Source organism: Lissotriton vulgaris, chromosome 9, assembly GCF_964263255.1.
Source record: "Lissotriton vulgaris chromosome 9, aLisVul1.2, whole genome shotgun sequence".
Lineage (NCBI taxonomy): Eukaryota > Metazoa > Chordata > Amphibia > Caudata > Salamandridae > Lissotriton > Lissotriton vulgaris.
This window is the reverse complement of record NC_141697.1, coordinates 1,189,380,877-1,189,404,350: the sequence shown is the minus strand read 5'-3', so window position 1 is coordinate 1,189,404,350 and position 23,474 is coordinate 1,189,380,877. Positions and strand designations below refer to the sequence as shown.

General features: G+C 54.9%; 1 protein-coding gene across 1 annotated transcript in view; it reads left to right on the top strand.

The window, feature by feature from the left end:
* The first annotated feature begins 655 nt into the window (after window positions 1-655).
* Window positions 656-23,474, top strand: part of FGD5 (FYVE, RhoGEF and PH domain containing 5) — a 473,217-nt gene continuing 450,398 nt past the window's right edge. Inside the window, exon 1 of the mRNA XM_086939254.1 lies at window positions 656-788. Coding sequence (XP_086795380.1) covers window positions 779-788 — 10 coding nt within the window. The 5' untranslated portion in view covers window positions 656-778. The remainder of the gene's footprint in view (window positions 789-23,474) is intronic.

The following is a 23,474-nucleotide window of genomic DNA, read 5'->3' as shown; positions in this document are numbered from 1 at the left end:
CCCTCGCTATACCGCCGCCCTCCTCGGAGACTGAAGTCCTTCTTTGGAGCACCTTGACTGGAGCTAGGACTAGGAGTGAGCAGTCCCTCGCTACACCGCCCTCCTCAGAGACTGAAGTCCCTCTTTGGAGCACCTTGACTGGAGCTAGGACTAGGAGTGAGCAGTCCCTCGCTACACCGCCCTCCTCGGAGACTGAAGTCCCTCTTTGGAGCACCCTGACTGGAGCTAGGACTGAGGGGGGAGCAGTCCCTCGCTACACCGCCCTCCTCGGAGACTGAAGTCCCTCTCTACAACACCCTGACTGGAGCTAGGACTGAGCCCTCGCCTCACCGCCCTCCTCGGAACAAGCACTGCGGGGACTCCAGTGCCTCTCTACGCCGCCCTGGGTGGAGTAAGGGCGGAGGAAGGTGTATCTCCTCTGTATCTCGCCTTCCTTAGATCGAGGGCTGGGGAGGCGAGGGTCCGTCTCCCACGACCGGTCCCCGGCAGAGACTTGGTTGACAAGGACACCCTCCCTGTCACGCCCTTCTTGAAGCAGGGACTCAGGGTCCGTAACACTCTCACTGAAACAGGCACTGAAAAGACTACAGACCCTGTCTATAGCGCCTTCCGTAGAGCATCGCCAGCGCCTAGAAGGGAGACACCTGGACAATTTATTTTCTTTTTGCGCTTGTTGTGAAATTAATTTTAGTTTGGGAGACCCGAGGCGCGCGAGCCTTCCTCGGGACTATGGTCTGATCAAGGGAGGATTCTGCACAATTTTGGGTGACGTCAGAAGATGAGCACAGGTAGGTGCAAAAATGCAAAAGGAAGATGGAATCAGGGGCAGGGAGGGCTGGGCTGACTTACTGGGTGTGAAAAATAAAACAAAAATCTGATTAAAGTAGCTTGTGGGGGGGAGAATGGGAATAGCCATGGTAATTCCAATTCCTACTCAGCGGCACTCCTTTTAACACAGTTAGGGCGATAAAAGTTGAGTCCTCTGGTGTTGTTGCTTGTAAGAGTGGTCTACAGTCCGCCATGTACTTCGCCGCAGGCACATTACCTCACTGAGCTACCCCAAAGGCCGGAATCTTTAGGAACAGAGGTTGGATTCTCAACTCGTGAGATGGGAAGGCGGGGCGGTGCCAGGCGTGGATGTGAGTGAGAGTGTGTGGACCGGGAGAGCTGCCACCGGCTCAGTTTATTGCCCGGGCTCTGGGCTTCACTCGAATCTGATAAGGACTGAATCATGTTTTGGGGTCAAACTCAGGCGTTTTTTTTGATGAAAGCTTACAATATGCTTGCCGACATTTTATAGAATAATTATTATGCTATCAGCCCCAATGTGTTCATTGACCTTCATACAAGTTAGCTCAACTGCATACAGATTAGAACAAACAGGATGGTAAAAGCCTACCAGGGGATGGATGGACGGACGGGCAAACAATGGATGGATGGATGGGTGTATGGGTGGGTGGATGGATGGCAGAGTGGATGAATGGAAGAATAAATGGCAGAGTGAATGGGTGAACGGACAGACAATGGATGGATGGATGGGTGAATGGATAGAAGGATGGATGGATGAGTAGGGAGGTGGATAGATGGGTAGATGGATGAATGGATGGTGGGTCGATAGATGGGTGGGTGGATGGATGGCAGAGCGGATGGATGGAAGAATGAATGGAAGAGTGAATGGGTGAACGGACAGACAATGGATGGATGGGTGGATGAATGGAAGGATGGATGGATGGGTAGGTGGGTGGATAGATGGGTGGATGGATGAATGGATGGTGGGTGGATGGATGGGTGGACGGATGGATGGCAGAGTGGATGGATGGGTGGATGGGTGAACGGACATACAATGGATGGATGGATGGATGGGTGGATGGATGGGTGGATGGATGGTGGATGGATGGATGGGTGGGTGGATGGATGGCAGAGTGTATGGATGGAAGAATGAATGGCAGAGTGGATGGGTGAATGGACAGACAATGGATGGATGAATGGGTGGGTGGATGAATTGGGTGGGTGGACGGACGGATAATGGATGGATTGATTGATTTATTGGTTGATTTTAGTTACAGTTCAATATTTAATGGCTTGGCTCTTTTCGACGATGTCTGGCAAACCAGATCACTGTGGCTAGTTAGAAGAACTGACATTTCCGCAGTTGTGTGCTCCTGGACAAATCGCCCTTTCGATCTCAGCCTTTCCTTCCATAGGTGCCGTAATCGGGAGGGCATTCAGACATCCTGCCCCGATGATAAGCGCTTTATTTAGGAAAATAGCCGTCCCGGCCGTTTATTTGTTTTGAACTGAGAACGCCGCCTGGAAGCCTTGCTTACCGGCATTTCGCAGCGCTACAAAGTCATTGCAGAGTGCGGGGCCAGTGGTGAGAACGCCATTCAAGAAAATGGAGGCGTGAGTGGGCGAGTGTCTGCCTAGCACGGGTGGCACCTTGTTAGCTGTGAGTCTGTGTTGCAGACAGATAGACTGACACATTTTCTAGGCTCTCCATGTCTCTGCACAGAGCACGACAGGGGCGCTGGGATTCGCAGGAGAAGCAGATCTCTGGCAGGAAGTATTGTGTGCGGACGTATTTAGGAAGTGCGCGACTCCCGTTTCCAGCATCTCTTCTGCCCAAGGACAGGGAGGCAGTTAAAGAGTGGACGAGCTAAAAAAAGAGAGATAAGGGCAGGGAACTCGGCGCTAAGGGCAGTGAAACAACAGGGGTGCGCTGAAGGCAATGCGCTAAGAGCTGTTCGCGGTGCGCCTAGGACTGTCAACTATGGGGCAGTGAGCTAAGGGGCAGTGAAACAACAGGGGTGCGCTGAAGGCAATGCGCTAAGAGCTGTTCGCGGTGCGCCTAGGACTGTCAACTATGGGGCAGTGAGCTAAGGGGCAGTAAAACAACAGGAGTGAGCTGAGGGCAGTGCACTAAGAGCTGTCGCGGTGCGCTTAGGACTGTCAACTAAGGGGCAGTGAACTAAGGGGCAGTGAACTAAGGGGCTGTGAAACAACAGGAGTGAGCTGAGGGCAGTGCACTAAGAGCTGTTCGCGGTGCGCCTAGGACTGTCAACTATGGGGCAGTGAGCTAAGGGGCAGTAAAACAACAGGAGTGAGCTGAGGGCAGTGCACTAAGAGCTGTCGCGGTGCGCTTAGGACTGTCAACTAAGGGGCAGTGAACTAAGGGGCAGTGAACTAAGGGGCTGTGAAACCACAGGAGTGAGCTGAGGGCAGTGCGCTAAGAGCTGTTCGCGGTGCGCTTAGGACTGTCAACTAAGGGGCAGTGAGCTAAGGGGCAGTGAAACAACAGGAGTGAGCTGAGGGCAGTGAGCTAAGGGGCAGTGAAACAACAGGAGTGAGGTGAGGGCAGTGCGCTAAGAGCTGTCGTGGTGAGTTTAGGACTGTCAACTATGGGGCAGTGAGCTAAGGGGCAGTGAAACAACAGGAGTGAGCTGAGGGCAGTGCGCTAAGAGCTGCCCGTGGTGAGTTTAGGACTGTCAACTATGGGGCAGTGAGCTAAGGGGCAGTGAAACAACAGGAGTGAGCTGAGGGCAGTGCGCTAAGAGCTGTCGTGGTGAGTTTAGGACTGTCAACTATGGGGCAGTGAGCTAAGGGGCAGTGAACTAAGGGGCTGTGAAACAACAGGAGTGAGCTGAGGGCAGTGCACTAAGAGCTGTTCGCGGTGCGCCTAGGACTGTCAACTATGGGGCAGTGAGCTAAGGGGCAGTAAAACAACAGGAGTGAGCTGAGGGCAGTGCACTAAGAGCTGTCGCGGTGCGCTTAGGACTGTCAACTAAGGGGCAGTGAACTAAGGGGCAGTGAACTAAGGGGCTGTGAAACCACAGGAGTGAGCTGAGGGCAGTGCGCTAAGAGCTGTTCGCGGTGCGCTTAGGACTGTCAACTAAGGGGCAGTGAGCTAAGGGGCAGTGAAACAACAGGAGTGAGCTGAGGGCAGTGAGCTAAGGGGCAGTGAAACAACAGGAGTGAGGTGAGGGCAGTGCGCTAAGAGCTGTCGTGGTGAGTTTAGGACTGTCAACTATGGGGCAGTGAGCTAAGGGGCAGTGAAACAACAGGAGTGAGCTGAGGGCAGTGCGCTAAGAGCTGCCCGTGGTGAGTTTAGGACTGTCAACTATGGGGCAGTGAGCTAAGGGGCAGTGAAACAACAGGAGTGAGCTGAGGGCAGTGCGCTAAGAGCTGTCGTGGTGAGTTTAGGACTGTCAACTATGGGGCAGTGAGCTAAGGGGCAGTGAACTAAGGGGCTGTGAAACAACAGGAGTGAGCTGAGGGCAGTGCACTAAGAGCTGTTCGCGGTGCGCCTAGGACTGTCAACTATGGGGCAGTGAGCTAAGGGGCAGTAAAACAACAGGAGTGAGCTGAGGGCAGTGCACTAAGAGCTGTTCGCGGTGCGCTTAGGACTGCCAACTATGGGGCAGTGAGCTAAGGGGCAGTGAAACAACAGGAGTGAGCTGAGGGCAGTGCGCTAAGAGCTGTTCGCGGTGCGCTTAGGACTGCCAACTATGGGGCAGTGGGCTAAGGGGCAGTGAAACAACAGGAGTGAGCTGAGGGCAGTGCGCTAAGAGCTGTTTGCGGTGCGCTTAGGACTGTCAACTATGGGGCAGTGAGCTAAGGGGCAGTGAAACAACAGGAGTGAGCTGAGGGCAGTGCGCTAAGAGCTGTTCGCGGTGCGCTTAGGACTGTCAACTATGGGGCAGTGAGCTAAGGGGCAGTAAAACAACAGGAGTGAGCTGAGGGCAGTGCGCTAAGAGCTGCCCGTGGTGAGTTTAGGACTGTCAACTATGGGGCAGTGAGCTAAGGGGCAGTGAAACAACAGGAGTGAGCTGAGGGCAGTGCGCTAAGAGCTGTTCGCGGTGCGCTTAGGACTGTCAACTATGGGGCAGTGAGCTAAGGGGCAGTGAAACAACAGGAGTGAGCTGAGGGCAGTGCGCTAAGAGCTGTTCGCGGTGCGCTTAGGACTGTCAACTAAGGGGCAGTGAGCTAAGGGGCAGTGAACTAAGGGGCTGTGAAACCACAGGAGTGAGCTGAGGGCAGTGCGCTAAGAGCTGTTCGCGGTGCGCTTAGGACTGTCAACTAAGGGGCAGTGAGCTAAGGGGCAGTGAACTAAGGGGCTGTGAAACCACAGGAGTGAGCTGAGGGCAGTGCGCTAAGAGCTGTTCGCGGTGCGCTTAGGACTGTCAACTAAGGGGCAGTGAGCTAAGGGGCAGTGAAACAACAGGAGTGAGCTGAGGGCAGTGCGCTAAGAGCTGCCCGTGGTGAGTTTAGGACTGTCAACTATGGGGCAGTGAGCTAAGGGGCAGTGAAACAACAGGAGTGAGCTGAGGGCAGTGCGCTAAGAGCTGCCCGTGGTGAGTTAAGGACTGTCAACTATGGGGCAGTGAGCTAAGGGGCAGTGAACTAAGGGGCTGTGAAACCACAGGAGTGAGCTGAGGGCAGTGCGCTAAGAGCTTTTCGCGGTGCGCTTAGGACTGTCAACAATGGGGCAGTGAGCTAAGGGGCAGTGAAACAACAGAAGTGAGATGAGGGCAGTGCGCTAAGAGCTGTTCGCGGTGCGCTTAGGACTGTCAACAATGGGGCAGTGAGCTAAGGGGCAGTGAAACAACAGGAGTGAGCTGAGGGTAGTGCGCTAAGAGCTGTTGGCGGTGCGCTTAGGACTGTCAACTAAGGGGCAGTGAGCTAAGGGGCAGTGAAACAACAGGAGTGAGCTGAGGGTAGTGCGCTAAGAGCTGTTGGCGGTGCGCTTAGGACTGTCAACCAAGGGGCAGTGAGCTAAGGGGCAGTGAAACAACAGGGGTGCGCTGAGGGCAGTGCGCTAAGAGCTGTTCGCGGTGCGCTTAGGACTGTCAACTATGGGGCAGTGAGCTAAGGGGCAGTGAAACAACAGGAGTGAGCTGAGGGCAGTGCGCTAAGAGCTGTTCGCGGTGCGCTTAGGACTGTCAACTATGGGGCAGTGAGCTAAGGGGCAGTGAAACAACAGGAGTGAGCTGAGGGCAGTGCACTAAGAGCTGTCGCGGTGCGCTTAGGACTGTCAACTAAGGGGCAGTGAACTAAGGGGCAGTGAACTAAGGGGCTGTGAAACAACAGGAGTGAGCTGAGGGCAGTGCACTAAGAGCTGTTCGCGGTGCGCCTAGGACTGTCAACTATGGGGCAGTGAGCTAAGGGGCAGTAAAACAACAGGAGTGAGCTGAGGGCAGTGCACTAAGAGCTGTCGCGGTGCGCTTAGGACTGTCAACTAAGGGGCAGTGAACTAAGGGGCAGTGAACTAAGGGGCTGTGAAACCACAGGAGTGAGCTGAGGGCAGTGCGCTAAGAGCTGTTCGCGGTGCGCTTAGGACTGTCAACTAAGGGGCAGTGAGCTAAGGGGCAGTGAAACAACAGGAGTGAGCTGAGGGCAGTGAGCTAAGGGGCAGTGAAACAACAGGAGTGAGGTGAGGGCAGTGCGCTAAGAGCTGTCGTGGTGAGTTTAGGACTGTCAACTATGGGGCAGTGAGCTAAGGGGCAGTGAAACAACAGGAGTGAGCTGAGGGCAGTGCGCTAAGAGCTGCCCGTGGTGAGTTTAGGACTGTCAACTATGGGGCAGTGAGCTAAGGGGCAGTGAAACAACAGGAGTGAGCTGAGGGCAGTGCGCTAAGAGCTGTCGTGGTGAGTTTAGGACTGTCAACTATGGGGCAGTGAGCTAAGGGGCAGTGAACTAAGGGGCTGTGAAACAACAGGAGTGAGCTGAGGGCAGTGCACTAAGAGCTGTTCGCGGTGCGCCTAGGACTGTCAACTATGGGGCAGTGAGCTAAGGGGCAGTAAAACAACAGGAGTGAGCTGAGGGCAGTGCACTAAGAGCTGTCGCGGTGCGCTTAGGACTGTCAACTAAGGGGCAGTGAACTAAGGGGCAGTGAACTAAGGGGCTGTGAAACCACAGGAGTGAGCTGAGGGCAGTGCGCTAAGAGCTGTTCGCGGTGCGCTTAGGACTGTCAACTAAGGGGCAGTGAGCTAAGGGGCAGTGAAACAACAGGAGTGAGCTGAGGGCAGTGAGCTAAGGGGCAGTGAAACAACAGGAGTGAGGTGAGGGCAGTGCGCTAAGAGCTGTCGTGGTGAGTTTAGGACTGTCAACTATGGGGCAGTGAGCTAAGGGGCAGTGAAACAACAGGAGTGAGCTGAGGGCAGTGCGCTAAGAGCTGCCCGTGGTGAGTTTAGGACTGTCAACTATGGGGCAGTGAGCTAAGGGGCAGTGAAACAACAGGAGTGAGCTGAGGGCAGTGCGCTAAGAGCTGTCGTGGTGAGTTTAGGACTGTCAACTATGGGGCAGTGAGCTAAGGGGCAGTGAACTAAGGGGCTGTGAAACAACAGGAGTGAGCTGAGGGCAGTGCACTAAGAGCTGTTCGCGGTGCGCCTAGGACTGTCAACTATGGGGCAGTGAGCTAAGGGGCAGTAAAACAACAGGAGTGAGCTGAGGGCAGTGCACTAAGAGCTGTTCGCGGTGCGCTTAGGACTGCCAACTATGGGGCAGTGAGCTAAGGGGCAGTGAAACAACAGGAGTGAGCTGAGGGCAGTGCGCTAAGAGCTGTTCGCGGTGCGCTTAGGACTGCCAACTATGGGGCAGTGGGCTAAGGGGCAGTGAAACAACAGGAGTGAGCTGAGGGCAGTGCGCTAAGAGCTGTTTGCGGTGCGCTTAGTACTGTCAACTATGGGGCAGTGAGCTAAGGGGCAGTGAAACAACAGGAGTGAGCTGAGGGCAGTGCGCTAAGAGCTGTTCGCGGTGCGCTTAGGACTGTCAACTATGGGGCAGTGAGCTAAGGGGCAGTAAAACAACAGGAGTGAGCTGAGGGCAGTGCGCTAAGAGCTGCCCGTGGTGAGTTTAGGACTGTCAACTATGGGGCAGTGAGCTAAGGGGCAGTGAAACAACAGGAGTGAGCTGAGGGCAGTGCGCTAAGAGCTGTTCGCGGTGCGCTTAGGACTGTCAACTATGGGGCAGTGAGCTAAGGGGCAGTGAAACAACAGGAGTGAGCTGAGGGCAGTGCGCTAAGAGCTGTTCGCGGTGCGCTTAGGACTGTCAACTAAGGGGCAGTGAGCTAAGGGGCAGTGAACTAAGGGGCTGTGAAACCACAGGAGTGAGCTGAGGGCAGTGCGCTAAGAGCTGTTCGCGGTGCGCTTAGGACTGTCAACTAAGGGGCAGTGAGCTAAGGGGCAGTGAACTAAGGGGCTGTGAAACCACAGGAGTGAGCTGAGGGCAGTGCGCTAAGAGCTGTTCGCGGTGCGCTTAGGACTGTCAACTAAGGGGCAGTGAGCTAAGGGGCAGTGAAACAACAGGAGTGAGCTGAGGGCAGTGCGCTAAGAGCTGCCCGTGGTGAGTTTAGGACTGTCAACTATGGGGCAGTGAGCTAAGGGGCAGTGAAACAACAGGAGTGAGCTGAGGGCAGTGCGCTAAGAGCTGCCCGTGGTGAGTTAAGGACTGTCAACTATGGGGCAGTGAGCTAAGGGGCAGTGAACTAAGGGGCTGTGAAACCACAGGAGTGAGCTGAGGGCAGTGCGCTAAGAGCTTTTCGCGGTGCGCTTAGGACTGTCAACAATGGGGCAGTGAGCTAAGGGGCAGTGAAACAACAGAAGTGAGATGAGGGCAGTGCGCTAAGAGCTGTTCGCGGTGCGCTTAGGACTGTCAACAATGGGGCAGTGAGCTAAGGGGCAGTGAAACAACAGGAGTGAGCTGAGGGTAGTGCGCTAAGAGCTGTTGGCGGTGCGCTTAGGACTGTCAACTAAGGGGCAGTGAGCTAAGGGGCAGTGAAACAACAGGAGTGAGCTGAGGGTAGTGCGCTAAGAGCTGTTGGCGGTGCGCTTAGGACTGTCAACCAAGGGGCAGTGAGCTAAGGGGCAGTGAAACAACAGGAGTGAGCTGAGGGCAGTGCGCTAAGAGCTGTTCGCGGTGCGCTTAGGACTGTCAACTAAGGGGCAGTGAGCTAAGGGGCAGTGAAACAACAGGAGTGAGCTGAGGGTAGTGCGCTAAGAGCTGTTGGCGGTGCGCTTAGGACTGTCAACTAAGGGGCAGTGAGCTAAGGGGCAGTGAAACAACAGGAGTGAGCTGAGGGTAGTGCGCTAAGAGCTGTTGGCGGTGCGCTTAGGACTGTCAACCAAGGGGCAGTGAGCTAAGGGGCAGTGAAACAACAGGAGTGAGCTGAGGGCAGTGCGCTAAGAGCTGTTCGCGGTGCGCTTAGGACTGTCAACCAAGGGGCAGTGAGCTAAGGGGCAGTGAAACAACAGGAGTGAGCTGAGGGCAGTGCGCTAAGAGCTGTTCGCGGTGCGCTTAGGACTGTCAACTAAGGGGCAGTGAGCTAAGGGGCAGTGAAACAACAGGGGTGCGCTGAGGGCAGTGCGCTAAGAGCTGTTCGCGGTGCGCTTAGGACTGTCAACTATGGGGCAGTGAGCTAAGGGGCAGTGAAACAACAGGAGTGAGCTGAGGGCAGTGCGCTAAGAGCTGTTCGCGGTGCGCTTAGGACTGTCAACTATGGGGCAGTGAGCTAAGGGGCAGTAAAACAACAGGAGTGAGCTGAGGGCAGTGCGCTAAGAGCTGTTCGCGGAGCGCTTAGGACTGTCAACTATGGGGCAGTGAGCTAAGGGGCAGTAAAACAACAGGAGTGAGCTGAGGTCAGTGCGCTAAGAGCTGTTCGCGGTGCGCTTAGGACTGTCAACTATGGGGCAGTGAGCTAAGGGGCAGTGAAACAACAGGAGTGAGCTGAGGGCAGTGCGCTAAGAGCTGTTCGCGGAGCGCTTAGGACTGTCAACTATGGGGCAGTGAGCTAAGGGGCAGTGAAACAACAGGAGTGAGCTGAGGGCAGTGCGCTAAGTGCTGTTCGCGGTGCGCTTAGGACTGTCAACTAAGGGGCAGTGAGCTAAGGGGCAGTGAAACAACAGGAGTGAGCTGAGGGCAGTGCGCTAAGAGCTGTTCGCGGTGCGCTTAGGACTGTCAACTATGGGGCAGTGAGCTAAGGGGCAGTAAAACAACAGGAGTGAGCTGAGGGCAGTGCGCTAAGAGCTGTTCGCGGAGCGCTTAGGACTGTCAACTATGGGGCAGTGAGCTAAGGGGCAGTGAAACAACAGGAGTGAGCTGAGGGCAGTGCGCTAAGTGCTGTTCGCGGTGCGCTTAGGACTGTCAACTAAGGGGCAGTGAGCTAAGGGGCAGTGAAACAACAGGAGTGAGCTGAGGGCAGTGCGCTAAGAGCTGTTCGCGGTGCGCTTAGGACTGTCAACTATGGGGCAGTGAGCTAAGGGGCAGTAAAACACAGGAGTGAGCTGAGGGCAGTGCGCTAAGAGCTGTTCGCGGAGCGCTTAGGACTGTCAACTATGGGGCAGTGAGCTAAGGGGCAGTTAAACAACAGGAGTGAGCTGAGGGAAGTGCGCTAAGAGCTGTCCGTGGTGAGTTAAGGACTGTCAACTAAGGGGCAGTGAGCTAAGGGGCAGTGAAACAACAGGAGTGAGCTGAGAGCAGTGCGCTAAGAGCTGTTCGCGGAGCGCTTAGGACTGTCAACTATGGGGCAGTGAGCTAAGGGGCAGTGAAACAACAGGAGTGAGCTGAGGGAAGTGCGCTAAGAGCTGTTCGCGGAGCGCTTAGGACTGTCAACTAAGGGGCAGTGAGCTAAGGGGCAGTGAAACAACAGGAGTGAGCTGAGGGAAGTGCGCTAAGAGCTGTTCGCGGTGCGCTTAGGACTGTCAACTATGGGGCAGTGAGCTAAGGGGCAGTGAAACAACAGGAGTGAGCTGAGGGAAGTGCGCTAAGAGCTGTTCGCGGAGCGCTTAGGACTGTCAACTAAGGGGCAGTGAGCTAAGGGACAGTAAAACAACAGGAGTGAGCTGAGGGAAGTGCGCTAAGAGCTGTTCGCGGAGCGCTTAGGACTGTCAACTAAGGGGCAGTGAGCTAAGGGGCAGTAAAACAACAGGAGTGAGCTGAGGGCAGTGCACTAAGAGCTGTTCGCGGTGCGCTTAGGACTGTCAACTATGGGGCAGTGAACTAAGGGGCAGTAAAACAACAGGAGTGAGCTGAGGGCAGTGCGCTAAGAGCTGTTTGCGGTGCGCTTAGGACTGTCAACTATGGGGCAGTGAGCTAAGGGGCAGTAAAACAACAGGAGTGAGCTGAGGGCAGTGCGCTAAGAGCTGTTTGCGGTGCGCTTAGGACTGTCAACTAAGGGGCAGTGAGCTAAGGGGCAGTTAAACAACAGGAGTGAGCTGAGGGCAGTGCGCTAAGAGCTGTTCGCGGTGCGCCTAGGACTGTCAACTATGGGGCAGTGAGCTAAGGGGCAGTTAAACAACAGGAGTGAGCTGAGGGCAGTGCGCTAAGAGCTGTTCGCGGTGCGCCTAGGACTGTCAACTATGGGGCAGTGAGCTAAGGGGCAGTTAAACAACAGGAGTGAGCTGAGGGAAGTGCGATAAGAGCTGTTCGCGGTGCGCTTAGGACTGTCAACTATGGGGCAGTGAGCTAAGGGGCAGTGAAACAACAGGAGTGAGCTGAGGGCAGTGCGCAAAGATCTGTTTCCGGTGCGCTTAGGACTGTCAACTATGGGGCAGTGAGCTAAGGGGCAGTTAAACAACAGGAGTGAGCTGAGGGCAGTGCGCTAAGAGCTGTTCGCTGTGCGCCTAGGACTGTCAACTATGGGGCAGTGAGCTAAGGGGCAATAAAACAACAGGGGTGCGCTGAGGGAAGTGCGCTAAGAGCTGTCCGTGGTGAGTTAAGGACTGTCAACTAAGGGGCAGTGAGCTAAGGGGCAGTGAAACAACAGGAGTGAGCTGAGGGCAGTGCGCTAAGAGCTGTTCGCGGAGCGCTTAGGACTGTCAACTATGGGGCAGTGAGCTAAGGGGCAGTGAAACAACAGGAGTGAGCTGAGGGAAGTGCGCTAAGAGCTGTTCGCGGAGCGCTTAGGACTGTCAACTAAGGGGCAGTGAGCTAAGGGGCAGTGAAACAACAGGAGTGAGCTGAGGGAAGTGCGCTAAGAGCTGTTCGCGGTGCGCTTAGGACTGTCAACTATGGGGCAGTGAGCTAAGGGGCAGTGAAACAACAGGAGTGAGCTGAGGGAAGTGCGCTAAGAGCTGTTCGCGGAGCGCTTAGGACTGTCAACTAAGGGGAAGTGAGCTAAGGGGCAGTAAAACAACAGGAGTGAGCTGAGGGAAGTGCGCTAAGAGCTGTTCGCGGTGCGCTTAGGACTGTCAACGAAGGGGCAGTGAGCTAAGGGGCAGTTAAACAACAGGAGTGAGCTGAGGGAAGTGCGCTAAGAGCTGTTCGCGGAGCGCTTAGGACTGTCAACTAAGGGGCAGTGAGCTAAGGGGCAGTAAAACAACAGGAGTGAGCTGAGGGCCGTGCACTAAGAGCTGTTCGCGGTGCGCTTAGGACTGTCAACTATGGGGCAGTGAACTAAGGGGCAGTAAAACAACAGGAGTGAGCTGAGGGCAGTGCGCTAAGAGCTGTCCGTGGTGAGTTAAGGACTGTCAACTAAGGGGCAGTGAGCTAAGGGGCAGTAAAACAACAGGAGTGAGCTGAGGGCAGTGCGCTAAGAGCTGTTTGCGGTGCGCTTAGGACTGTCAACTATGGGGCAGTGAGCTAAGGGGCAGTAAAACAACAGGAGTGAGCTGAGGGCAGTGCGCTAAGAGCTGTTTGCGGTGCGCTTAGGACTGTCAACTAAGGGGCAGTGAGCTAAGGGGCAGTTAAACAACAGGAGTGAGCTGAGGGCAGTGCGCTAAGAGCTGTTCGCGGTGCCCCTAGGACTGTCAACTATGGGGCAGTGAGCTAAGGGGCAGTTAAACAACAGGAGTCAGCTGAGGGCAGTGCGCTAAGAGCTGTTTGCGGTGCGCCTAGGACTGTCAACTATGGGGCAGTGAGCTAAGGGGCAGTTAAACAACAGGAGTGAGCTGAGGGAAGTGCGATAAGAGCTGTTCGCGGTGCGCTTAGGACTGTCAACTATGGGGCAGTGAGCTAAGGGGCAGTGAAACAACAGGAGTGAGCTGAGGGCAGTGCGCTAAGATCTGTTTCCGGTGCGCTTAGGACTGTCAACTATGGGGCAGTGAGCTAAGGGGCAGTTAAACAACAGGAGTGAGCTGAGGGCAGTGCGCTAAGAGCTGTTCGCTGTGCGCCTAGGACTGTCAACTATGGGACAGTGAGCTAAGGGGCAATAAAACAACAGGGGTGCGCTTAGGGCAGTGCGCTAAGAGCTGTTCGCGGTGCGCTTAGGACTGTCAACTATGAGACAGTGAGGTAAGGGGCAGTGAAACAACAGGAGTGAGCTGAGGGCAGTGCACTAAGAGCTGTTCGCGGTGCGCTTAGGACTGTCAACTATGGGGCAGTGAGCTAAGGGGCAGTGAAACAACAGGAGTGAGCTGAGGGCAGTGCGCTAAGAGCTGCCGTGGTGAGTTTGGGACTGTCAACTTTGGGGCAGCGAGCTAAGGGGGAGTGAAACAACAGGAGTGAGCTGAGGGCAGTGCGCTAAGAGCTGTTCGCAGTGCACTTAGGACTGTCAACTATGGGGCAGTGAGCTAAGGGGCAGTGAAGAAACAGGAGTGAGCTGAGGGAAGTGCGATAAGAGCTGTTCGCGGTGCGCTTAGGACTGTCAACTATGGGGCAGTGAGCTAAGGGGCAGTGAAACAACAGGAGTGAGCTGAGGGAAGTGCGCTAAGAGCTGTTCGCGGAGCGCTTAGGACTGTCAACTAAGGGGCAGTGAGCTAAGGGGCAGTGAAACAACAGGAGTGAGCTGAGGGAAGTGCGCTAAGAGCTGTTTGCGGTGCGCTTAGGACTGTCAACTATGGGGCAGTGAGCTAAGGGGCAGTGAAACAACAGGGGTGCGCTGAAGGCAGTGCGCTAAGAGCTGTTCGCGGTGCGCTTAGGACTGTCAACTAAGGGGCAGTGAGCTAAGGGGCAGTGAAACAACAGGAGTGAGCTGAGGGCAGTGCGCTAAGAGCTGTTCGCGGTGTGCTTAGGACTGTCATCTATGGGGCAGTGAGCTAAGAGGCAGTAAAACAACAGGAGTGAGCTGAGGGCAGTGCGCTAAGAGCTGTTCACGGTGCGCTTAGGACTGTCAACTAAGGGGCAGTGAGCTAAGGGGCAGGTAAACAACAGGAGTGAGCTGAGGGAAGTGCGCTAAGAGCTGTTCGCGGAGCGCTTAGGACTGTCAACTAAGGGGCAGTGAGCTAAGGGGCAGTAAAACAACAGGAGTGAGCTGAGGGCAGTGCACTAAGAGCTTTTCGCGGTGCGCTTAGGACTGTCAACTATGGGGCAGTGAGCTAAGGGGCAGTAAAACAACAGGGGTGCGCTGAGGGCAGTGCGCTAAGAGCTGTTCGCGGTGCGCTTAGGACTGTCAACTAAGGGGCAGTGAGCTAAGGGGCAGTAAAACAACAGGAGTGAGCTGAGGGCAGTGCGCTAAGAGCTGTTCGCGGTGCGCTTAGGACTGTCAACTATGGGGCAGTGAGCTAAGAGGCAGTAAAACAACAGGAGTGAGCTGAGGGCAGTGCGCTAAGAGCTGTTCACGGTGCGCTTAGGACTATCAACTATGGGGCAGTGAGCTAAGGGGCAGTAAAACAACAGGGGTGCGCTGAGGGCAGTGCGCTAAGAGCTGTTTGCGGTGCACCTAGGACTGTCAACTAAGGGGCATTGAGCTAAGGGGCAGTTAAACAACAGGAGTGAGCTGAGGGCAGTGCGCTAAGAGCTGTTCGCGGTGCGCCTAGGACTGTCAACTATGGGGCAGTGAGCTAAGGGGCAGTTAAACAACAGGAGTGAGCTGAGGGCAGTGCGCTACGAGCTGTTCGCAGTGCGCTTAGGACTGTCAACTATGGGGCAGTGAGCTAAGGGGCAGTTAAACAACAGGAGTGAGCTGAGGGAAGTGCGCTAAGTGCTGTTCGCGGTGCGCTTAGGACTGTCAACTGAGGGGCAGTGAGCTAAGGGGCAGTGAAACAACAGGAGTGAGCTGAGGGCAGTGCGCTAAGAGCTGTTCGCGGTGCGCCTAGGACTGTCAACTATGGGGCAGTGAGCTAAGGGGCAGTTAAACAACAGGAGTGAGCTGAGGGCAGTGCGCTACGAGCTGTTCGCGGTGCGCTTAGGACTGTCAACTATGGGGCAGTGAGCTAAGGGGCAGTTAAACAACAGGAGTGAGCTGAGGGAAGTGCGCTAAGTGCTGTTCGCGGTGCGCTTAGGACTGTCAACTGAGGGGCAGTGAGCTAAGGGGCAGTGAAACAACAGGAGTGAGCTGAGGGCAGTGCGCTAAGAGCTGTCCGTGGTGAGTTAAGGACTGTCAACTAAGGGGCAGTGAGCTAAGGGGCAGTAAAACAACAGGAGTGAGCTGAGGGCAGTGCGCTAAGAGCTGTTTGCGGTGCGCTTAGGACTGTCAACTATGGGGCAGTGAGCTAAGGGGCAGTAAAACAACAGGAGTGAGCTGAGGGCAGTGCGCTAAGAGCTGTTTGCGGTGCGCTTAGGACTGTCAACTAAGGGGCAGTGAGCTAAGGGGCAGTTAAACAACAGGAGTGAGCTGAGGGCAGTGCGCGAAGAGCTGTTCGCGGTGCGCCTAGGACTGCCAACTATGGGGCAGTGAGCTAAGGGGCAGTTAAACAACAGGACTGAGCTGAGGGCAGTGCGCTAAGAGCTGTTCGCGGTGCGCCTAGGACTGTCAACTATGGGGCAGTGAGCTAAAGGGCAGTTAAACAACAGGAGTGAGCTGAGGGCAGTGCGCTAAGAGCTGTTCGTGGTGCGCTTAGGACTGTCAACTATGGGGCAGTGAGCTAAGGGGGAGTGAAACAACAGGAGTGAGCTGAGGGCAGTGCGCTAAGATCTGTTTCCGGTGCGCTTAGGACTGTCAACTATGGGGCAGTGAGCTAAGGGGCAGTTAAACAACAGGAGTGAGCTGAGGGCAGTGCGCTAAGAGCTGTTCGCGGTGCGAGTAGGACTGTCAACTATGGGGCAGTGAGCTAAGGGGCAGTAAAACAACAGGGGTGCGCTGAGGGCAGTGCGCTAAGAGCTGTTCGCGGTGCGCTTAGGACTGTCAACTGTGGGACAGTGAGCTAAGGGGCAGTGAAACAACAGGAGTGAGCTGAGGGCAGTGCACTAAGAGCTGTTTGCGGTGCGCTTAGGACTGTCAACTATGGGGCAGTGAGCTAAGGGGCAGTGAAACAACAGGAGTGAGCTGAGGGCAGTGCGCTAAGAGCTGCCGTGGTGAGTTTGGGACTGTCAACTATGGGGCAGTGAGCTAAGGGGGAGTGAAACAACAGGAGTGAGCTGAGGGAAGTGCGATAAGAGCTGTTTGCGGTGCGCTTAGGACTGTCAACTATGGGGCAGTGAGCTAAGGGGCAGTGAAGCAACAGGAGTGAGCTGAGGGAAGTGCGATAAGAGCTGTTTGCGGTGCGCTTAGGACTGTCAACTATGGGGCAGTGAGCTATGGGGCAGTGAAACAACAGGAGTGAGCTGAGGGAAGTGCGCTAAGAGCTGTTCGCGGAGCGCTTAGGACTGTCAACTGAGGGGCAGTGAGCTAAGGGGCAGTGAAACAACAGGAGTGAGCTGAGGGAAGTGCGCTAAGAGCTGTTCGCGGTGCGCTTAGGACTGTCAACTAAGGGGCAGTGAGCTAAGGGGCAGTTAAACAACAGGAGTGAGCTGAGGGAAGTGCGCTAAGAGCTGTTCGCGGAGCGCTTAGGACTGTCAACTAAGGGGCAGTGAGCTAAGGGGCAGTAAAACAACAGGAGTGAGCTGAGGGCAGTGCACTAAGAGCTGTTCGCGGTGCGCTTAGGACTGTCAACTATGGGGCAGTGAGCTAAGGGGCAGTAAAACAACAGGGGTGCACTGAGGGCAGTGCGCTAAGAGCTGTTCGCGGTGCGCTTAGGACATCCAACTAAGGGGCAGTGAGCTAAGGGGCAGTGAAACAACAGGAGTGAGCTGAGGGCAGTGCGCTAAGAGCTGTTCGCGGTGCGCTTAGGACTGTCAACTATGGGGCAGTGAGCTAAGAGGCAATAAAACAACAGGAGTGAGCTGAGGGCAGTGCGCTGAGAGCTGCCGTGGTGAGTTTGGGACTGTCAACTAAGGGGCAGTGAGCTACGGGGCAGTGAAACAACAGGAGTGAGCTGAGGGCAGTGCGCTAAAAGCTGTTCGCGGTGCGCTTAGGACTGTCAACTATGGGGCAGTGAGCTAAGGGGCAGTAAAACAACAGGAGTGAGCTGAGGGCAGTGCGCTAAGATCTGTTTCCGGTGCGCTTAGGACTGTCAACTATGGGGCAGTGAGCTAAGGGGCAGTAAAACAACAGGGGTGCACTGAGGGCAGTGCGCTAAGAGCTGTTCGCGGTGCGCTTAGGACTGTCAACTAAGGGGCAGTGAGCTAAGGGGCAGTGAAACAACAGGAGTGAGCTGAGGGCAGTGCGCTAAGAGCTGTTCGCGGTGTGCTTAGGACTGTCAACTATGGGCAGTGAGCTAAGGGGCAGTGAAACAACAGGAGTGAGCTGAGGGAAGTGCGCTAAGAGCTGCTCGCTGTGCACTTAGGACTGTCAACTAAGGGGCAGTGAGCTAAGGGGCAGTGAAACAACAGGAGTGAGCTGAGGGCAGTGCGCTAAGAGCTGTTCGCGGTGCGCTTAGGACTCTCAACTAAGGGGCAGTGAACTAAGGGGCAGTAAAACAACAGGAGTGAGCTGAGGGCAGTGCGCTAAGAGCTGTTGTGGTGAGTTTAGGACTGTCAACTAAGGGGCAGTGAGCTAAGGGGCAGTGAAACAACAGGAGTGAGCTGAGGGCAGTGCGCTAAGAGCTGTTCGCGGTGCGCTTAGGACTGTCAACTATGAGTCAGTGAGCTAAGGGGCTGTGAAACAACAGGAGTGAGCTGAGAACAGTGCGCTAAGAGCTGTCGTTTTGAGTTTAGGACTGTCAACTAAGGGGCAGTAAGCTAAGGGGCAGTGAAACAACTGGAGTGAGCTGAGGGCAGTGCGCTAAGAGCTGTTCTCTGTGCACTTAGGACTGTCAACTAAGGGGCAGTGAAACAACAGGAGTGAGCTGAGGGCAGTGCGCTAAGAGCTGTTCGCGGTGCGCTCAGGACTGTCAACTAAGGGGCAGTGAGCTAAGGGGCAGTGAAACAACAGGAGTGAGCTGAGAGCAGTGCGCTAAGAGCTGTGCGCGGTGCACTTAGGACTGTCAACTATGGGTCAGTGAGCTAAGGGGCTGTGAAACAACAGGAGTGAGCTGAGGACAGTGCGCTAGGAGCTGTCGTTTTGAGTTTAGGACTGTCAACTAAGGGGCAGTAAGCTAAGGGGCAGTGAAACAACTGGAGTGAGCTGAGGGCAGTGCGCTAAGGGCTGTTCTCGGTGCACTTAGGACTGTCAACTAAGGGGCAGTGAAACAACAGGAGTGAGCTGAGGGCAGTGCGCTAAGAGCTGTTCGCGGTGCGCTCAGGACTGTCAACTAAGGGGCAGTGAGCTAAGGGGCAGTGAAACAACAGGAGTGAGCTGAGAGCAGTGCGCTAAGAGCTGTTTGCGGTGCGCTTAGGACTGTCAACTAAGGGGCAGTGAGCTAAGGGGCAGTGAAACAACAGGAGTGAGCTGAGGGCAGTGCGCTAAGAGCTGTTGTGGTGAGTTTAGGACTGTCAACTAAGGGGCAGTGAGCTAAGGGGGCAGTAAAACAGCAGGAGTGAGCTGAGGGCAGTGCGCTAATAGCTGTCGTGGTGAGATTACGACTGTCAACTAAGGGGCAGTGAGCTAAGGGGCAGTAAAACAACAGGAGTGAGCTGAGGGCAGTGCGCTAAGAGCTGTTTGCGGTGCGCTTAGGACTGTCAACTAAGGGGCAGTGAGCTAGGGGCAATGAAACAACAGGAGTGAGCTGAGGGCAGTGCTCCAAGAGCTGTTCGCGGTGCGCTTAGGACTGTCAACTAAGGGGCAGTGAGCTAAGGGGCTGTGAAACAACAGGAGTGAGCTGAGGGCAGTGTGCTAAGAGCTGTTCGCGGTGCGCTTAGGACTGTCAACTAAGGGGCAGTGTGCTAAGGGGCAGTGAAACAACAGGAGTGAGTTGAGGGCAGTGCGCTAAGAGCTGTTCGCGGTGCGCTTAGGACTGTCAACTATGGGGCAGTGAGCTAAGGGGCAGTAAAACAACAGGAGTGAGCTGAGGGCAGTGCGCCAAGAGCCGTTGGCGGTGAAATTAGGACTGTCAGCTAAGGGGCAGTGAGCTAAGGGGCAGTGAAACAATAGGAGTGAGCTGAGGGCAGTGCGCTAAGAGCTCCTGGTGGCGAGTTTGGAACTATCAGCAAGTGGGCAGTGAGCTAAGTCAGCGAAGGGCAAAGAGTAAAAGGCAGTGAGCCAAGCGCAACAGGCAGTGTAAGCTAAGAGAGCTTAGAACCATAGCGCTGTGAGCTAAGGGCCATGGTCTAGTGATGTAAAGGCAGTGAGCTAAACGTGGTAAGCTAAGGGTGATTTGTTATAGTAGCTAACGGAGCTGGGGAAGTGAACTAGGAGCTAAGAGTTGTAGGTGAAAGGCAGTGAGCTAAGAACTATCGGTAGTGAGCTTAGCGCAGTGAGCTGAGGACATCGGGCTGTTATCCTGGAGCTAGGGGTAGTGAGGTAAGGACAGCTAGGTACGAGTGGTGGGACCAGGGTGTTGTGTTAGGAGGACCTGAACATAGTGAGCTAAGGGCTGGGTTTGTGAGCTAAGGGCAGTAAGCTAAGCCCTAAAGATAGTGAGCTAAGGGGAGTGACCTAAGAGCTTAGAATGGTGAGCTAAGGAAAGTGAGTGACCTATCAGCCAACTAAGCTGAGATAATGTTAAGCGAGGTCAGGGCTAAGGGCAGTGTGCTAAGGGCAGAGGGCGTAGAGCTACGGGCAGTGAGCTCAGGGGAGGGAGGGGAGGGCTGTGGGTAGTGAAGTAAGGGCGGTGTCATCCCCTAAACACAGTTAGCAAGGAGCAAAGGGCAGTGAGCTATGGGCAGGAAGAGTAGAGCTATTGTCAGCGAGCTGAGGAGGGTGAGCTAAAGGCAAAGAGCTAAGGTCAGTGAGCTAAGGACAGGTACCTTAGGGCAATGGGTGTGAGCTAAGGGTGTCTAGCTAAGGCAGTCGACAGAGAGCTAAGGGGAGTGAGCTGAGAGCAGGGAGAGTAGAGATAGCTATGGGTGGTGAGTAAATGCAGTGAGCAAAGAGTTAAGGGCAGTCAGCTGAGAGGACGGAGAGCAGAGCCAGCTTTGGGCGATGAGTATAGGCAGTGAGGAAAGAGCTAATGGCAGTGAGCTAAGGGCAAATGACTTTGAGCTAAGCGAGGGGCTAGGGGCAGACAACTAAGGGTGGTGAACTAGGGGTGATCAACTAAGCCTGGTGCCCTAAGGGTGGTGAGCTGGGGGGAAGGTAAACTAAGGCTGGTGCCCCAAGGGTGGTGAGCTGGGGGGTGAACTAAGCCTGGTGAGCTAAGGGCAATAAGCTAAGGGCAGGGAGAGTAGACCTATGGTTAGTGTGCTGAGGGTGGTGAGCTAACGGCAATGAGCAGAGAGCTAAGGGTAGCGAGCTAAGGGTGTCGAGCTAAGGCAGTCAACAAAGAGCTAAGGGCAGCGAGCTAAGGGTGTCAAGCTAAGGCAGTCAACAAAGAGCTAAGGGCAGCGAGCTAAGGGTGTCGAGCTAAGGCAGTCAACAAAGAGCTAAGGGCAGCGAGCTAAGGGTGTCGAGCTAAGGCAGTCAACAAAGAGCTAAGGGCAGTGAGGTGAGCTGAGAGCAGGGAGAGTAGAGCTATGGGAGGTGAGCAAAGGCAGTGAGAAAAGAGCTAAGGGCAGTGAGCTAAGAGGAGGGAGAGCAGAGCTAACTGTGGGCGGTGAGTAAAGGCAGTGAGCAAAGAGCTAAGGGTAGTGAGCTAAGGGCAAACAACTTTGAGCTAAGGGAGGGGCAGGCAAGTTAGGGTGGTGAACTAGGGAGGATCAATTTAGCCTGGTGTGCTAAGGGCAGGGAGAGTAGAGGAGCTATGGTTGGTGAACTGAGGGTGGTGAGCTAAAGGCAATGAGCAAAGAGTTAAGGTCAGTGAGCTAAGGGTAGGGAGCCTAGGCCTAGGGGGTGGTGAGCTAAGGCAGTGATCAAAATGCCGAGAGCAGTGAGCTGAGAGAAGGGAGAGTAGAGCCAGCTTTGGGCGATGAGTATAGGCAGTGAGGAAAGAGCCAAGGGCAGTGAGCTAAGGCAGTGAGCAAAGAGCTAAGGGGAGTGAGCTGAGAGGAGGGAGAGTAGCGCTTGCTTTGGGCGATGAGTATAGGCAGTGAGGAAAGAGCCAAGGGCAGTTAGCTAAGAGTAAACGACTTTGAGCTAAGGGAGGGGCTAGGGGCAGGCATCTAAGGGTGGTGAACTATGTGTGACAAACTAAGCCTGGTGCACTAAGGGTGGGGAGCTAGGGGGTCAAATAAGCCTGGTGACCTAAGGGTGGTGAGCTGGGGGGGTGGGGGGTATAACCGAGCCTGGTGACCTAAGGGTGGTGAGCTGGGGGGGGGGGGTAAACTAAGCCTAGTGCCCTAAGGGGGGTGAGCTAGGGGGGATAAACTAAGCATGATGACCCAAGGGTGGTGAGCTAGGGGGGATAAACTAAGCCTGGTGCCCTAAGGGTAGTGAGCTGGGGTAGGCGGTGTAAACTAAGCCTGGTGCCCTTAGGGTGCTGAGCTAGGGGTGATAAACTAAGCCTGGTGCCCTAAGGGTGGTGGGCTAGGGGGGACAAACTAAGCCTGGTGCCCTAAGGGTGGTGACCTAGGAGGCTAAACTACGCCTGGTGCCCTAAGGGTGGTGAGCTAGGGGTATAAACTAAGCCTGGTTCCCTAAGGGTGGTGAGCTAGGGGGATAAACCAATCCTGGTGAGCTAAGGGTGATGAGCTAGGGGGGAAAAACTAAGCCTGGTGCCCTAAGGGTGGTGAGCTAGGGGGCTAAACTACGCCTGGTGCCCTAAGGGTGGTGAGCTAGGGGGGACAAACTAAGCCTGGTGCCCTAAGGGTGGTGAGCTAGGGGGCTAAACTACGCCTGGTGCCCTAAGGGTGGTGAGCTAGGGGTATAAACTAAGCCTGGTGCCCTAAGGGTGGTGAGCTAGGGGGGATAAACTAAGCTTGGTGACCTAAGGATGGTGAGCTTGGAGGGATAAACTAAGCCTGGTGTCCAAGGGTGGTGAGCTAGGGGGGATAAACTAAGCCTGGTGAGCTAAGGGTGGCGAGCTAGGGGTGATAAACTAAGCCTGGTGCCCAAGGGTGGTGAGCTAGGGGGGATAAACTAAGCCTGGTGACTTAAGGGTAGTGAGCTCGGGGGGATAAACTAAGCCTGGTGACCTAAGGGTAGTGAGCTCGGGGGGATAAACTAAGCCTGGTGACCAAAGGGTGGTGAGCTAGGGGGGATAAACTAAGCCTGGTGACCAAAGGGTGGTGAGCTAAGGACTTGAATTGGCCCATGACAAGACATTTTACCATTCCACAGTTTCACTTCACCGAAATGCAGAAGATTAAAGCCCTTTAGGCCCATTGCGCATGTCCACTTCTCTACATGCCAGCTCCTGGGGACCCTCAGCCGTCTACAACTTTACCCAGGTTGTCCCCCAAATCTTACCGAGTCTTAAAATGTGTTAGCTGGCTGGAATTCTTTTCAGACTCCTCTTGTAGGTATTTCCCATTTGTCACACTTAACATAAGGACATTGCCACCGAGTTTTCTAACATCAATGACCTGAGATGCAGCGCTCTACAAACACCAGCCAGCCAGAGGAGCTATAATAGTGAAACGGCAAGGGTAACCAGTGTGAACAGACAGTAGCGGAGATGCCTGGCTGGTTGGCGACATAGCCTGCCTTCAAGGTTTCTGCTCATTTTTCAAACAAAAAGGCCCAGCTCCTGACTCTCAACCCTAAAGCATCCATCTCTGTGAGTGGATTTCTGCGAAGAGTCAAGGCTGGGGCCGCATGTGAGCGCGCGGCAGCGCCCACAGCGCTCCGGATCTGGGGCGAGTCAGGAACGGGACAAGGCAGGTCCATCCGTCTCCAGAAGCGACGGCGTTGTTTGCTTCCTGCCACTGAGAGAAGGGGTGGGAGCAGGATGGAGCCGGGATGCAGGGGTCCAAGAGACGTGCCAGAGTGCGCGTCCACTGCCGGGACCGCGCCGAGAGGCCTCACGGAGCGCATGAGAATGTTGGTGGTCTAGCACTTCCCATGCACTTACTTGTTTCTTGGCGCTAACATATTTACCAAGATTAGTCTGGAATGCAAAGTCGATCTTGTCAGAATTAAAGTGTATGGTTCTGAGGGTAAACGCCAACCTGCTCTGCTTGTACTGTAACCCACTGAGCCATCGTATTGTGAAATTGTGATTCAAACTTGCAATTGAGATTTAATTAACACCTTTTAACTAATGATTTAGCACCAATCCCTCCAATGGGCAAACTGACGAAATTACGCCTTTCCACTGCAACACAGACTTCTACCCATAGGCCACACGGTTGATTGGAGCATTAACCCACTGAGCTATCTTACGATAATTCAAACATGTGACCCATCGTTTACACGACAAATCAATTGTGCT